Genomic DNA, 17,516 nt, shown 5'->3' on the forward strand with positions numbered 1-17,516 from the left:
AAATAGTTAAAACCGTGTTACACCCCCGTTTCCTGGCCGATAGCTGGGTATACAAATAAACGCGTTTCGGCCTCTATACTGGCCTTTCTCAGTGTTATTAAAAATGAAAAGCAGAAGTATACGCCCCATTCTTTTTCTCTCCTGTCTTTGAGAGTGTTTGTTTTATTCTAAGATACTGGTCATCAAAAAATAAGTGTATTATATTAGCCTATCTAGCTGTAATAAATGTTATCCTTTAGATTTGTTGTCTTATTCAACACTATAAATTTGCCTGCATGATAAACTCTAACAGTTGTGCTCTTGTACACTGACTAATGAGTATAAAGTGTGTATTCTTTAAGCATTTGCTATTGGCAGATTTCCTGTATACAATTTCATGAATAAAAAAACTGCCGCAGATCCCTTACCTACATAATGTTACTAGACTTCCAAGCCCGAAATCTCACATCCTATATCACAAAATGGATGGAGGAGCTGCAATTACAGATTCCCATAAAACAATGGTCAAAATATTTTGTTAATATGAGCAAAAGTAATTCCTCAATTTATTTCCTAGAGACAAAATGAAACTTCTGTGCCGGTGGTACTATACCCCCACTAGACTGGCCTCCATTTACACCACCATTTACCGATTGCTGGAGAGCATGCGGAGGCACCGGAGGGTTCCTGCATGTCTGGTGTCTATACCCCCACTAGACTGGCCTCCATTTACACCACCATTTACCGATTGCTGGAGAGCATGCAGGGGCACCGGAGGGTTCCTGCATGTCTGGTGTCTATACCCCCACTAGACTGGCCTCCATTTACACCACCATTTACCGATTGCTGGAGAGCATGCAGGGGCACCGGAGGGTTCCTGCATATCTGGTGTCTATACCCCCACTAGACTGGCCTCCATTTACACCACCATTTACCGATTGCTGGAGAGCATGCGGAGGCACCGGAGGGTTCCTGCATATCTGGTGTCTATGCCCCCACTAGACTGGCCTCCATTTACACCACCATTTACCGATTGCTGGAGAGCATGCGGAGGCACCGGAGGGTTCCTGCATATCTGGTGTCTATGCCCCCAAATCATCCCTTATTGGCAAGAGATTGGAAAAGCAATAACCGCTCTCTGCATCACTCTTTCAATAGACCCAGTCGTATTTCTAATTAATTATTTCCCAAAGATTAAATGTAAACTTAGGTCCCAATTACTATTTCTCATGATCTACTGTGCCAAACGTCTGATCCCCAGAAAATGGAAATCAGCAGAGGTCCCTAGCTTCATGGAATGACAGTTTTGTGTAACCCAAACAATATTATTAGAAAAATACAAATATGTCACCACCAAAGAGATGACTTCTTGGATATAAACTTCCTCTGGGAAGAATACTGTAACAAAGTATCTAACCGGATATTAACTTAGCTTAAAGGGACACTAAACCCAATTTGTTTTCTTTCGCTATTCAGATAGAGCATGCAATTTTAAGCAACTTTCTAATTTACTATTATCAATTTTTCTTTGTTCTCTTGATGTCTTTATTTGAAAAAGAAGACCTCTAAGCTAAGGAGCCAGTCAGTTTTTGGTTCAGTACCCTGGACAGCACGTGTTTATTGGTGGGTGAATTCATCCACCAATAAGCAAGAACAACCCAGGTTGTTCACCAAAAATGGGCCGGCATCTAAACTTACAATTTTGCTTGTTAAATAAAGATACCAAGAGAATGAAGAAAGTTTGATAATAGGAATAAATTAAAAAGTTGCTTAAAATTGCATGCTCTATCTGAATCATGAAAGAAAAAATTTGGGTTCAGTTCACTTTAACTCAACAGCTAACCATGTTTCTCTCACACCTTCGCATAGGTTTACGAATTGCAATATTTACATACTGCAAATATACTACTTGAATACTTAGTGTGTATGCTTTGTAAATGCTTTTCACAGATTTTCATACTTTTTTTTTTAAATATGACTTTTTTTATTTCTTCAATAAAAATTATTTAAAAAAAACAACAAAAAACTACCGCAGTCAGAAAATTGCCGTTAGACATTAGTATTTGCCTCCCTATCCAATGACAATCATTCCTGTGTACTTCATCCCTGCAGGCATCTCACCAGGCGTCTAACGAAGATGACGGCTTTACAGCATTCCTTTGGTGGCTCTTAGGTGAGTGGCTGCTCAGCATCAACCAGCACAACTCCGCAGTTTACCAGTGGCGGCATATTTAATCACAGCTAAATAGGCTGGGCTTGGGGTTGTAGAATTCCAGTCTAGCAGAAATAAAGAGGTTTTTAGGGTACTAACTTGGCTTTTAGGTATAACGGGGGCTACATTTGGTGTTTATAGCCTCATTTGCATTATAATGTCATCTTCCAACACCTCCCCATCCTGCCTAGTTAACAGTAATACTAAAGCAGCTATCTACATTGGGGTGGTGGGCAAAATAAATGCCAAAGCTGTTAACGGTTAATCGTTATGGCTTATATCTAATTATGTGCTTAAAGGGATATGAAGCACAAAACATTTATTTTGTGATTCAGACGGAACAAACCATTTATAAAAAGTTTAGAATTTACTTCCATTATCCAGTTTGCTTCATTCCCATGATATTCTGTGTTATAGAGATACCTAGGTAGGCATCTGGAGCACAACATGGTAGGAAGTAGTGCTGCCCTCTAGTGCTCTTGCATATGGATAACATTCTTACAAAACTGCTGCTATATAGTGCTCCAGACATGGGCCTGCTCCTAAGCATACACACCTGCTTTTCAACAAAAGAAACCAAGAGAATGAAGAAAAAATGATAATAGAAGTAAATTAGAAAGTTGTTTGAAATTGCTGCTCTGTCTGAATCATGAAGGACAAAGGCTGGGTTTCATATCCCTTTAACTTAAAATTGTACAAAATCTCTGCTACCAGCAATAAATCCACAATTAACCTGTGCCAGTGAAACTGAGCCAGTCATTAAATATAGTGTGAATGTCTTTACCATATATACACCTAGAAGTTTTGTGTTAGGAGGGGTGCGGTGCTAACGAGAAGTTTATGCTAATCGCTCACTTACAGACAGCACTGGTATTACGGGTTTTTACAAACCAGACGTTAACCGCAAAAAAGTGAGCAAAGAGCAAAATGTAGCTCCACATCTCACCTCAATACCAGCGCTGCTTACGTTAGCGGTGAGCTGCTAAAACGTGCTTGTGCGCAATTTCCCCATAGGTATCAATAGGGGAGAGCCGGCTGAAAAAAAACCTAACACCTGCAAAAAAGCAGCGTAAAGCTCCTAACGCAGCCCCATTGATTCCTATGGGGAAATAAAAGTTATGTCTACACCTAACACCCTAACATGAACCCTGAGTCTAAACACCCCTAATCTGCCGCTCCGGACACCGCCGCAACCTACATTATACTTATGAACTCCTAATCTGCTGCCCCCAATGTCGCTGCAACCTAACTACATTTATTAACCCCTAATCTGCCGCCCACAACGTCGCCACCACTATAATAAAGTTATTAACCCCTAAACCTAAGTCTAACCCTAACCCCCCTAACTTAAATATAATTTAAATAAATCTAAGTAAAATTACTACAATTACCTAAATAATTCCTATTTAAAACTAAATACTTACCTATAAAATAAACCCTAAGATAGCTACAATATAACTAATAGTTACATTGTAGCTATCTCAGGGTTTATTTTTATTTTACAGGCAACTTTGTATTTATTTTAACTAGGTACAATAGTTATTAAATAGTTATTAACTATTTAATAACTACCTAGTTAAAATAAAGACAAATTTACCTGTAAAATAAAACCTAACCTAAGTTACACTAATACCTAACACTACACTATAATTAAATAAATTAACTAAATTAAATACAATTAATTACATTTAATTAAATTATCTAAAGTACGAAAAAAAAACTAAATTACAGAAAATAGTAAAATAATTACAAGATTTTTAAACTAATTACACCTACTCTAATCCCCCTAACAATATAAAAAAGCCCCCCAAAATAAAAAAAAGCCCTACCCTACACTAAATTACAAATAGCCCTTAAAAGGGCCTTTTGCGGGGCATTGCCCCAAAGTAATCAGCTATTTTACCTGTAAAAAAAAAAAAAGTACAAATACCCCCCCCCCAACATTAAAACCCACCCAATCCCCCCTTAAAAAAACCTAACACTAACCCCTTGAAGATCACCCTACCGTGAGACGTCTTCACCCAACCGGGCAGAAGTGGTCCTCCAGACGGGCAGAAGTCTTCATCCAAGCCGGGCAGAATCAGTCCTCCAGACAGGCAGAAGTCTTCATCCAGACGGCATCTTCTATCTTCATCCATCCGGCACGGAGCGGGTCCATCTTCAAGACATCGGATGCGGAGCATCCTCTTCTGACGACGTCTTTTTACTAAATGACGGTACCTTTAAGTGATGTCATCCAAGATGGCGTCCCTTCAATTCCGATTGGCTGATAGAATTCTATTCCAATCAGCCAATAGAATGCCAGCTCAATCCTGTTGGCTGATTGCATCAGCCAATAGAATTTTTTCTACCTTAATTCCAATTGGCTGATAGAATTCTATCAGCCAATTGGAATTGAAGGGACGCCATCTTGGATGACGTCACTTAAAGGTACCGTCATTTAGTAAGAAGACGTAGTCAGAAGAGGATGCTCTGCGTCGGATGTCTTGAAGATGGACCCACTCCGCGCCGGATGGATGAAGATAGAAGATGCCGTCTGGATGAAGACTTCTGCCCGGCTTGGATGAAGACTTCTGCCCGTCTGGAGGACCACTTCTGCCGGTTGGGTGAAGACGTCTCACGGTAGGGTGATCTTCAAGGGGTTAGTGTTAGTTTTTTTTAAGGGGGGATTGGGTGGGTTTTAGAGTAGGGTTGGTTGTGTGGGTGGTGGGTTTTAATGTTGGGGGGGTATTTGTACTTTTTTTTTATACAGGTAAAAGAGCTTATTACTTTGGGGCAATTATACAGGTAAAAGAGCTGATTACTTTGGGGCAATCCCCTGCAAAAGGCCCTTTTAGGGGCTATTTGTAATTTAGGGTAGGGCCTTTTTTTATTTTGGGGGGGCTTTATTTTGTTAGGGGGATTAGAGTAGGTGTAATTAGTTTAAAAATCTTGTAATTATTTTATTATTTTCTGTAATTTAGTGTTTGTTTTTTTCGTACTTTAGATAATTTTATTTAATTGTATTTAATTTAGTTAATTTATTTAATTATAGTGTAGTGTTGGATATTAGTGTAACTTAGGTTAGGTTTTATTTTACAGGTAAATTTGTCTTTATTTTAACTAGGTAGTTATTAAATAGTTGATAACTATTTAATAACTATTGTACCTAGTTAAAATAAATACAAAGTTGCCTGTAAAATAAAAATAAACCCTAAGATAGATACAATGTAACTATTAGTTATATTGTAGCTAGCTTAGGGTTTATTTTATAGGTATTTAGTTTTAAATAGGAATAATTTAGTGAATTGTAGTAATTTTATTTAGATTTATTTAAATTATATTTAAGTTAGGGAGGGTTAGGGTTAGACTTAGGTTTAGAGGTTAATAACTTTATTATAGTGGGGGTGGCAGATTAGGGGTTAATAAATGTAGGTAGGTGTCGGCGATGTTAGGGCCGGCAGATTAGGGGTTAATAATATTTAACTAGTGTTTGCGATGCGGGAGTGCAGCGGTTTAGGGCTTAATATATTTATTATAGTGGCGGCGATGCCCGGTTCGGCAGATTAGGGGTTAACATTTTATTTTAGTGTTTGCAATGTGGGGGGGCCTCGTTTTAGGGGTTAATAGGTAGTTTATGGGTGTTAGTGTACTTTTTAGCACTTTAGTTAAGAGTTTTATGCTACGGAGTTGTAGTGTAAAACTCTTAACTACTGACTTTAAAATGCAGTACCAGGCTTGACAGGAGGGGGTCTACCGCTCACTTTTTGGAAGACTCCTAATACCGGCGCTATGCAAGTCCCATTGAAAATATAGGATACGCAATTGCGATTTGCGGTATTTCCAAGTGTGGCCAAAAAAGTGAGCGTTACAACTGTACCTGCAAGGCTCGTAATACCAGCGAGCGTTAAAAAGCAGCGTTGGGACCTCTCAACGCTGCTTTTTAACCCTAACACAAGACTCGTAATCTAGCCGATAGTTTGCTATTGTAAGATGGCGGGTCACTTGTGTCATGAGATTGTTCTCACACTGTGCTCTTGCACTGAGTTTTTTCTTCTTCTCTGCACAGCTGTTTTACAAATGGTTTATATTCCTGCTTCTTAATAGCAGCTTCAGTAATATTAATATAATAAGATACTCTGTAATGTTACCCGTAAAGTAAGTAAATATTATAACTTCATTATGGGATAAAGTTACAAGACACACAAAGCACCATCACAGCTAGAGGTGTCCGTTTTCACTTTTTATTCTGTTGTTACTGATTGTGTACCTGTCTCCCAGGAATCGCGGCACTGACCTTTGCCCTTCTGATGTCGGCCAGAATGGGAATCTTCCAGGAAACATTGTACAAGGAGTATGGAAAACACTCAAAGGAGGCTTTATTCTATAATGTAAGTCCGACCCCCATGTGAATGTGACCTTTGTTGCTTGAATAAGGATGACACCCACACTAGTCTGGTCTATTTAGCAAATTGCAAGAATTTTACTTGGTAATAATATTATTAAAGGGCAATCGACCCCTGCAAAGGGGTTAAATACACAGTAGAAGTGCCGCTGCAGATTCAGTCAGCAGTATTAGTTACACAACTCAAATGTGCCAATTAGAGATGTGGATTCAGAGGTTTTGTGAACCTCCTAATGAGGAAGAAGGCACCGGACCTACATTCCGCTCGGCTATTTTCGTTACTGAATTTGTCCTTGTGCAACAGCAACAAGCTTACGTCTGTGCAAATCCAGATTTTATTGTGTTACTGTTGCATAAGAATGAATTCGGCAATCAAAATGGCCGAGCGGCACAAAGGGCCCCTGCCACCACGAAACCTCTGAATTACATCTCTATTGATTGGATCAGCAGCAGTTTAGGCTTGGGACCAGCAGTGCTCTTTGGGTCCCGAGCGGCACTTCAACTGTGTGTTTAACACCTTTGCAGGGGTTGATAGTTGTAAATGTACATGCTCTAATGAATTAGATTGTTTAATCTGTCCACTATTAAGGCCCAGTAATGATAATCATTTTGGGTTTACAATATATTGAAAGCAGACTTGATGGTGCAGATTTTATACATAGGAGGGTCCTGTCCCGCAGAGTTTACAATCTAGAAGTTAAGGGGTGAGACAAATAATGTTAGGCGTTGCTTGTCTGAGCTTGTAGAACGGGTTGTACGTGTATCTGCAAGTTGTTGACCTTTATATTAAAGGGCGTTAGTTCATGGTGAGGAAGAACTTTAAAGGGACATTCAAGTCCAAAAAAACCCTTTCATGATTCAAATAGGGGCATGTCATTTTAAACAACTTTCCAATTTACTTTTATCACCAATTTTGCTTTCTTCTCTTGGTATTCTTAGTTGAAAGCTAAACCTAGAAGGTTCATATGCTACTTTCTTAGACCTTGAAGGCCGCCTCTGCATTTGACAGTTTTTCACCACTAGAAGGCATTAGTTCATTTGTTTCATATAGATAACATTGAGTTCATGCACGTGAATTTACCAAGGAGTGAGCACTGATTGGCTCAAATGCAAGTCTGTCAAAAGAACTGAAATAAGGGGGGCAGCCTGCATAGGCTTAGATACAAGGTAATCACTAGGGAATGGGTAATTAAGGGATTATCTTTTAAAACAACATACATTCTGCTGTTGACTGTCCCTTTAAGGAATGTAGGTGCGGAGGAACAGATTAGTTGCAGACAGTAGGACCTGTAATCCTCAACCCCCACCTTAAGCACACACTGGTGAGATTTCAGTAATCTCCCTCCTGTCTAGTGTATTGTGACACTATTATTACTTCATTTATTCTTTTAATCTTGTGTATTAATGGGATCTGCGTTTTTATAGCAGTTATTTTGTTTTAATTTTTGGAGATAATGAGATACAAATATCCCTTATTTATTAGAAATGAGGCCTTTAAAATCAAACTGAAAGTTTGGAAAACTGTGAGAATTGTGTAACTGGTGGAATTTTTACTGAATACATTTATAAATTACAAGACATCTACTTTAAACCGTGACCAGTGTTAAGAAAGTTTTGTTTTTTGGAAAATTAAAGCCAAAAAACTTTCTTTGGAACATATCAAATATATACCGTTGCATATGTTATATTCTCAGTTAAACTTCCTATTCTTAAAGGGCCACTAAAGTCAACATTTGATTAACTTTAAAATTTGCCAGAAAATATTCTACTGCTCATGTCAAATTGTTTATTTAATGCTACTGTATTTTGTGGTCCTCGTGATTGAGCAAGCATAATCAAAATAAATGAAATGTTCTTAAGTAGGTTAATTATTAATGAAAAACAGACCACAGTCTCCTTTTACTTTTTTATATCAGGGAAATAATTATTCACTTAAAGGGACAGAAAACACCTTACAATTATAACATTTCTCTGCAGTCTTTTAATAGATTAATAGCAGAGTCTGAATGTTATTAGGAGAGATTAACACCTGTAAACCTGCAACCTTCTATCAAATCTGACGTGCGGCCCCTTAGCTAGGCACATGCTACATCCGACCCAGCAGCCCTTTACCATAAAGGAACATAAGTGTAAAAAAGAAAATGTTCTAATATGTTATAGCAGTTTATTATTTCTCTGTTGCTCGCAGATATAAATTCAGCTACACAGCAGTAACGCATTACTGGGAGCCAGCTGAACACCTCTGTTAAATTAATGACAAGAGGCATATATGGTTAGCCACCAAACACCATCTAGCTCCCAGTAGTGCATTGCTGCTCCTCAGCCTAGCTATGTATGCTTTTCAGCAAATGATACAGAGAGAACAAAGTAATTTGAAGTGTCTGATTCATTATAGGTTCATTTTGGCTTTCCTGTCCCTTTAATGGTGCTGTTCCCCCTGCACACTGTGCACAATCTCTGAAACACTGAGCGTGGGGCCTTTGTGTGCATGGGAGTAAGAAGAGGTATTGCTGGGCCTGGGGACCACACTGCGTGACAGCCAGGCACAACAGAAGTAGCCTACCCTACACAATGGCCACCACTGCCTCCTTTACTAGTAGAGGGGTGGGGCTTTAGCATACTGGTCATTTGCTGTATGTTCCTCATTTGTAAACTAATTGTAAATGTTTATTTTGTCAGTATCACTCACTGTCTCTAGTTCTCTCCTTGTGACAGCATGCTCTACCGCTGCCTGGGTTCCTGCTCCTGGCCCCTGACATTTATAATCACGCTGTTAAATTCACCGAGAGCGGTAAGCTGACTGACGCACCTCTACGCTAATTGTCTCTACATTTACAGTAAACCAGATTTAGCGGGATGAAAATATTTACCCAAATGCTCTGATCTATTCTGTCACTTTTTTAATGTTACATTTAATCTAAAGGTGAACAACAATTGAGTACAGCTGTTTGTCCCAGACAAGTCAGCAGACCATATAAGTGTGTGTGCGCGAGCGTATGTGCGCAAGCGTGTGCGTGCGTGTGTGCGCAAGTCTCTGCTAAGATCATTCATTTTGATATAGTTTTCTATTGAAATAGCTGTGCAATAATGGTGACCATGGTTAAGCTGCCCCTGTTGAAATGTTTGCAATATTACTGTGGTATACAAAATCCCATGCTAGAGTGAGAAGAAAACAATTTAACTTTTTTTCTTGTTGGCCGTTTAGTTGTCACACACAGCTGTAGCTCATTGCGTTTCATCATGTCACATCCAACCCCCTAACACTGAAGCCCTAATAGTCACCTCCCAATAGGCAACTCCTTGTTGGAGCTTTCATAATATTTTGATCATTAGGTTCCCATTAGCACAGGGACATTGCAGCGGGTGCCATTTAAATATAAACAAGTATGAGATACTTTGTCTTGTTTGCACATCAGCAGATTTTAGTAGAAGGTCTCCATGTGTCATATAAGTAAAGTATATGCTGTATATAGTTTCATATGTTGCCGTTTGCTTCCTTTCTGTTTCTTTTAGAGCCATTTGAGGTTCCTGTACTGGGAATACAGATGCCAGTCATGTGGTTTTATCTGCTGATGAATGTTATCACTCAGTATCCTTTTTTACTCATTAATAGGACTGATGTTGTCCTTGATTGCTGTAGCTGATCCTATTGCTTAGACATTGTTTCAGTGGGTATGTCCCTGGACTATAAAACAATGCAAATTTGCCAAACAATGGAAGCTTTTAAAACCTTTCTGCTAGATTACGAGTCTTGCGTTAGCCTTAAAAAGCAGCGTTGAGAGGTCCCAACGCTGCTTTTTAACGCCCGCTGGTATTACGAGTCTTGCAGGTACAGGTGTACCGCTCACTTTTTCGGCCAGACTCAAAAATACCGAAAATCCACTTACGTCAATTGCGTATCCTATTTTTTCAATGGGAATTGCATAGCACCGGTATTACGAGTCTTTCAAAAAGTGAGCGGTAGACCCCCTCCTGTCAAGCCTGGTACCGCAGTTTAAAGTCAGTAGTTAAGAGTTTTATGGTCTTAACGCCGTAGCATACAACTCTTAACTAAAGTGTTAAAAAGTTCACTAACACCCTAAACTACCTATTAAACCCTAAACCGAGCCCCCCCCCCCCCCCCAACATCGCAAACACTAAAATAAATTTTTTTAACCCCTAATCTGCCGAACCGGACATCGCCGCCGCTATAATAAATATATTAACCCCTAAGCCGCCGCACTCCCGCATCACAAACACTAGTTAAATTTTAATAACCCCTAATCTGCCGTCCCTAACATCGCCGACACCTACCTACATTTATTAACCCCTCATCTGGCGCCCCCAACGTCGCCGCCACTATATTAAAGTTATTAACCCCTAAATCTAAGTCTAACCCTAACACCCCCCTAACTTAAATATAATTTAAATAAAATAACTACAATTCACTAAATTATTCCTATTTAAAATGAAATACTTACCTATAAAATAAACCCTAAGCTAGCTACAATATAACTAATAGTTACATTGTAGCTAGCTTAGGATTTATTTTACAAGCAACTTTGTATTTATTTTAACTAGGTACAATAGTTATTAAATAGTTATTAACTATTTAATAGCTACCTAGTTAAAATAAAGACAAATTTACCTGTAAAATAAAACCTAACCTAAGTTACAGTTACACCTAACACTACACTATAATTAAATTAATTCCCTAAATTAACTACAATTAAATACAATTATCTAAAGTACGGAAACCCCCCCCCACTAAATTACAGAAAATAATTACACGTTTTTTAAACTAATTACACCTAATCTAATCCCCCTAATAACATAAAAAAGCCCCCCAAAATAATTAAAAGCCCTACCCTATACTAAATTACAAATAGCCCTTAAAAGGGCCTTTTGCGGGGCATTACCCCAAAGTAATCGTCTCTTTTATCTGTAAAAAAAAAGTACAATACCCCCCCCAACATTAAAACTCACCACCCACACACCCAACCCTACTCTAAAACCCACCCAATCCCCCTTAATAAAACCTAACACTAACCCCTTGAAGATCACCCTACCTTGAGAAGTCTTCACCCAACCGGGTCGAAGTCCTCAACGATGCCGGGCGAAGTGGTCCTCTAGACGGGCAGAAGTCTTCACCCAAGCCGGGAAGAAGAGGTCCTCCAGACGAGCAGAAGTCTTCATCCAGACGGCATCTTCTATCTATCATCTAACCGGCGCGGAGCGGGTCCATCTTCAAGACATCCGACGCGGAACATCCTCTTCTTTCTTCATCCGACGACTGAATGAAGGTTCCTTTAAATGACGTCATCCAAGATGGCGTCCCTTCAATTCCGATTGGCTGATAGAATCCTATCAGCCAATCGGAATTAAGGTAGAAAAAATCCTATTGGCTGATGCAATCAGCCAATAGGATTGAACTTCAATAGGATTGAACTTCGCATTCTATTGGCTGTTCCAATTTATTTTTTCTACCTTAATTGCGATTGGCTGATAGAATTCTATCAGCCAATCGGTATTGAAGGTACGCCATCTTGGATGACGTCATTTAAAGGAACCTTCATTCAGTCGTCGATGAAGAAAGAAGAGGATGCTCCGCGTCGGATGTCTTGAAGATGGACCCGCTCCACGCCGGATGGATGAAGATAGAATATGCCGTCTGGATGAAGACTTCTGCCCGTCTGGAAGACCTCTTCTTCCCGGCTTGGATGAAGACTTCTGCCCGTCTGGAGGACCACTTCGCCCAGCTTCGTTGAGGACTTCGGCCCGGTTGGGTGAAGACTTCTCAAGGTAGGGTGATCTTCAAGGGGTTAGTGTTAGGTTTTATTAAGGGGGGTTTGGGTGGGTTTTAGAGTAGGGTTGGTTGTGTGGGTGGTGGATTTTAATGTTGGGGGGGTATTGTACTTTTTTTACAGGCAAAAGAGCTGATTACTTTGGGGCAATGCCCCGCAAAGGCCCTTTTAAGGGCTATTTGTAATTTAGTATAGGGTAGGGCTTTTATTATTTTGGGGGGCTTTTTTATTTTATTAGGGGGATTAGATTAGGTGTAATTAGTTTAAAAAACTTGTAATTATTTTATTTTCTGTAATTTAGTGGGGGGGGTTTTCGTACTTTAGATAATTGTATTTAATTGTAGTTAATTTAGGGAATTAATTTAATTATAGTGTAGTGTTAGGTGTAATTGTAACTTGGGTTAGGTTTTATTTTACAGGTAAATTTGTCTTTATTTTAACTAGGTCTACCTAGTTAAAATAAAAATAAATCCTAAGCTTGCTACAATGTAACTATTAGTTATATTGTAGCTAGCTTAGGGTTTATTTTATAGGTAAGTATTTTGTTTTAAATAGGAATAATGTACTTAATGATAGTAATATTTATTTAAATTACATTTAAGTTAGGGGGGGGGGTTAGGGTTAGACTTAGGTTTAGGGGTTAAGAACTTTAATATAGTGGCGGCGACGTTCGGGGTGGCAGATTAGGGGTTAATAAGTGTCGGTAGGTGGCAGCGACATTGGGGGCGGCAGAGTAGGGGTTAATAAATAAAATGTAGGTGTCGGCGATGTTGGGGCAGCAGATTAGGGGTTCATAAGTATAATGTAGGTGGCGGCGGTGTCCGGAGCGGAAGATTAGGGGTTAATAATATAATGCAGGTGGCGGCGATGTTAATAAGTGTAAGATTAGGGGTGTTTAGATGTTTAGACTCGGGGTTCATGTTAGGGTGTTAGGTGTAGACATAAAATGTATTTACCCATAGGAATCAATGGGGCTGCGTTAGGAGCTGAACGCTGCTTTTTTGCAGGTGTTAGGTTTTTTTTCAGCCGGCTCTGCCCAATTGATTCCTATGGGGAAATCGTGCACGAGCATGTTTAGCCAGCTCACCGCTAACGTAAGCAACGCTGGTATTGAGGTGAGATGTGGAGCAAAATGTTGCTCTCCGCTCACTTTTCTGCGGCTAATGTAAAAAGGTTCCTTTCTTTAACTTTTCCCTGTGGACTAGTTACTTTTCTCTGTGGACTAGTTACTTTTCCCTGTGGACTAGTTACTTTTCTCCCCTGCCTGGTAAACTATAGTGTATTTTTCAACCCATGACTATAGGTATAAAAGTGGCTTACTGTCCTTTAATGAATTAAAAAGTTGCTTATGAGAGATGCTGTAAAGTGCTTGTGTAAACACGCTCATCACATGAGGTTTATGCGCCTTAACTCCATACTTAGATACGTGTGCATTCGAGGTGTGTTCATACTCACTACAGAGTGCCCGTCCCTCACTGTCACCCTGGTGGTTACTCTGCGCAAATTCCTCAGCCTCATCTTCTCCATTCTATACTTCCATAACCCGTTCACTGCCTGGCACTGGGTTGGCACCTTGTTTGTCTTCATTGGAACTCTGCTATACACAGAGGTGTGGAACAGCTTGTCACCAGCTCCCAGCAAGAAGGAAGCAAAGAAGGACTAGGTCTATGTATGGTTCTGTAAAGGACGGCTCCTGAAGACTGGGATCCTAGGGCATTCTAAAGCCTGGTACAGGGCAGAGTACCACGTGCCGATCACCATTGTTACTCCGTCTGTAGCTTCATGTGAGCTTGATACTCCCTGGTTTGTAATAGCCTATTTCTGTAGGCTTATAATGCTGTGACAATATGAAGTACTGTATAGGTTATGTTACCATTGTACCAAGTATCTGTGTCAGGATATGCCGGAATACCACAATCTCCCCACAATATCTGCATGAATTTAATACAGGAACGTATACAAGTGCTTTTTTATTTATTTTAATTTTAAAAAAATATATAAAAACTTTCTAGATATTAAAGGGACATTTCTGCACAAACTGTTTGCTAAGCTAATAATAAACAAGATTGGAACAGAGTTTTGTGTTCTGGTCTTGGGATGTTTTAAGGGCAAGGTTATGGCCCCTGAATAGTTTGCACTTAAAAGTCCCTTTTAGTTTTTTTTTTTTCTCTTCATTTACAATTCAATGAGATGTGAGACTGCTCCAGTTATTTACTTGTATAGAAAATAAAGAGGGATCCCCTATAAAGCTGATCCTGTAAGTTTAGGATATACTTGGTGTCCTGTGATGCTGATAAAATGTACATCACAAATAAGCTGCAGAGCCTTTGTAAAGTGTTGCTAATTCCAGGTTGAACTGATTATTTCACAGTGATTTTCAGGTTGTTTTTTATTTTGGACCCTAGAATATTTATAAAATGCTCTATAGTTTGCAGCTTTATACTGAGCTTGTCCCAGGGTTCAATGTAAGTAACCAGGGGAAATAGTTTCTTGATTTTAACCTGTTTATAATATCTTATACTTGTTCCTATTTTTTATTGGCTAGTGTGTTTGTAGTCCAACCCCCAAGGGGTTTATTTTAACTAGACATGAAGAGTAGTATGACAGGTAGATAATGGCGATCAAATAAAATCCTCAGGGACACAACTGTAAGCGCAGACTGCAGCTTTATTCATCTGTTCCACCGACATTCTTTATTTTAAGTTAAAGGGGCATAAAGTGTCAATAAGAAAACTGTCTAGTGCATTAGAGCATTTTCATATTTCTTTGTAATATCCCTTTCAAAGGGGCATGGAATTGATTCTTTTAACTAAGCGACGTCATTTCCATTCCTATTCTACCTTTTATTAATCCATTCTCAGGCTGCACCTCTCCAGCATACATTAAGAAACAGACCTGCTTGCAGAGCCAACTGTTTACTGGGAAATTGTCACACACTATACTATACTGATTTATACCTTAATAAGAGTGTATGAAACTGAAGCGGTGCATTAAAAACACATAACTTCCACGTCCCTTTTAACTCATAATAGTGAAACTAAGGAAAGCGCATCCACAACTGTATACTCAATGTTACAGCGCTGCTTAATATCTTAGTGCTTTAAAAATAAGTGATGATGATAAAAGCTCTCCTTGCCCAAATCTCTCTTAAGGCTTTAAGCAAATGTACGTAACATATCAGCCGGTGTATTGGTAACTAGTTCAGTAAAGAGTATACAAACATGATCACGTTACTAATTTGGAACATGTTTAATAATGTTTTTCATGGCTGTTTGCACATCACTGACTATTCAGGAACTGCTGCTTTTGCTCACTATTTACAGTTCTAGCTGTGAGGAGCAAGATGTAAATATCAATCAGGAAATAGTTTTTACGCTGCGTGTAATCTGTTGGTGGTTGCTGCGCTCACTAGTTAGGTAGAAGTCTATCCCACAGAAGATTTCTGAGTGCCTTATTTCTCATTCACTGGATACAGAGGCTCTCTTAACCCCTTGTCAGCTAAGGAGAGCTATGTAATACGTTGCAGCGATGTCTGGCATGTGGAGGACAGGGCAATTCTAATCACAGTGAGGTTACTTTCTAGCTCAGCCTGATGAAGCCTTATGTAGGCTCTAGGGGGAAATTTAGCACTCGTTTCACATCTCACACATGTTTGAGGAGAGGAATTTAATTTTAACAGCACACCAGCTGCTACAATAAATAAAGGTCTCTAGGCCGACCGCAGTGTAAATGATTAAAAGCAAAATGATTTACCTGTGCAGCTGCCTCCGCGCACTCATGAATAGGCACTGAAAGCGCATACTTGCGTATTACAGGTGTGACGGCTCACATAGGCACGTGTTTTTGTGGCCAGTAGAAAGTGCCCGGGCAGCATTTTTTAGCATTACAAAACAGTAGGTCCCTTATTTGCTGTATAGACCTTTATGTCCCTTTAATGCACGTGCTGCTAATATGGCTGGTGACTCCTTGTAAGGAGACGTTTTTATAACATGTCATGGACAGTGTCACATCTTGTGGCTTTTAATCATCACTATGGGGAGCTTGGTTAGTTTAGTGGTGTCTTGCTTAGAATATTCTTCAGTATGTTTTATGTGATCAGTTTGGTCTTTTTAAGGGACATTACACTGCGCAGAACAACTATCCTAGAATTGTTACTACTCACTATGTTACTGCATTTGCACACTCACAGATCAGTAATATTGCACACTCACAGATCAGTAATATTGCACACTCACTGATCAGTAATATTGCACACTCACTGATCAGTAATATTGCACACTCACTGATCAGTGATATTGCACACTCACTGATCAGTGATATTGCACACTCACTGATCAGTGATATTGCACACTCACAGATCAGTGATATTGCACACTCACAGATCAGTGATATTGCACACTCACAGATCAGTAATATTGCACACTCACAGATCAGTGATATTGCACACTCACTGATCAGTGATATTGCACACTCACTGATCAGTGATATTGCACACTCACTGATCAGTGATATTGCACACTCACTGATCAGTGATATTGCACACTCACAGATCAGTAATATTGCACACTCACAGATCAGTGATATTGCACTCACAGATCAGTGATATTGCACACTCACAGATCAGTAATATTGCACACTCACAGATCAGTGATATTGCACACTCACAGATCAGTGATATTGCACACTCACAGATCAGTGATATTGCACACTCTCAGATCAGTGATATTGCACACTCACAGATCAGTGATATTGCACACTCACAGATCAGTGATATTACACACTCACAGATCAGTGATATTGCACACTCACAGATCAGTGATATTGCACACTCACTGATCAGTGATATTGCACACTCACTGATCAGTGATATTGCACACTCACTGATCAGTGATATTGCACACTCACTGATCAGTGATATTGCACACTCACAGATCAGTGATATTGCACACTCACTGATCAGTGATATTGCATACTCTCAGATCAGTGATATTGCACACTCTCAGATCAGTGATATTGCACACTCTCAGATCAGTGATATTGCACACTCTCAGATCAGTGATATTGCACACTCTCAGATCAGTGATATTGCACACTCTCAGATCAGTGATATTGCACACTCTCAGATCAGTGATATTGCACACTCTCAGATCAGTGATAT

General features: G+C 39.4%; 1 protein-coding gene across 1 annotated transcript in view; it reads left to right on the forward strand.

The window, feature by feature from the left end:
• SLC35B4 (solute carrier family 35 member B4) overlaps positions 1-15,015 on the forward strand; it is a 40,110-nt gene extending 25,095 nt beyond the window's left edge. The window contains exons 6-10 of the mRNA XM_053719157.1: positions 2,092-2,152; positions 6,452-6,561; positions 9,291-9,366; positions 10,089-10,164; positions 13,781-15,015. Of these exons, the coding sequence (XP_053575132.1) occupies positions 2,092-2,152; positions 6,452-6,561; positions 9,291-9,366; positions 10,089-10,164; positions 13,781-14,021 (564 nt within the window). The 3' untranslated portion in view covers positions 14,022-15,015. The remainder of the gene's footprint in view (positions 1-2,091; positions 2,153-6,451; positions 6,562-9,290; positions 9,367-10,088; positions 10,165-13,780) is intronic.
• The last annotated feature ends 2,501 nt before the right edge of the window (positions 15,016-17,516 follow it).

Source organism: Bombina bombina, chromosome 6 (genome assembly GCF_027579735.1).
Source record: "Bombina bombina isolate aBomBom1 chromosome 6, aBomBom1.pri, whole genome shotgun sequence".
In the NCBI taxonomy this organism is placed as follows: Eukaryota; Metazoa; Chordata; class Amphibia; order Anura; family Bombinatoridae; genus Bombina; species Bombina bombina.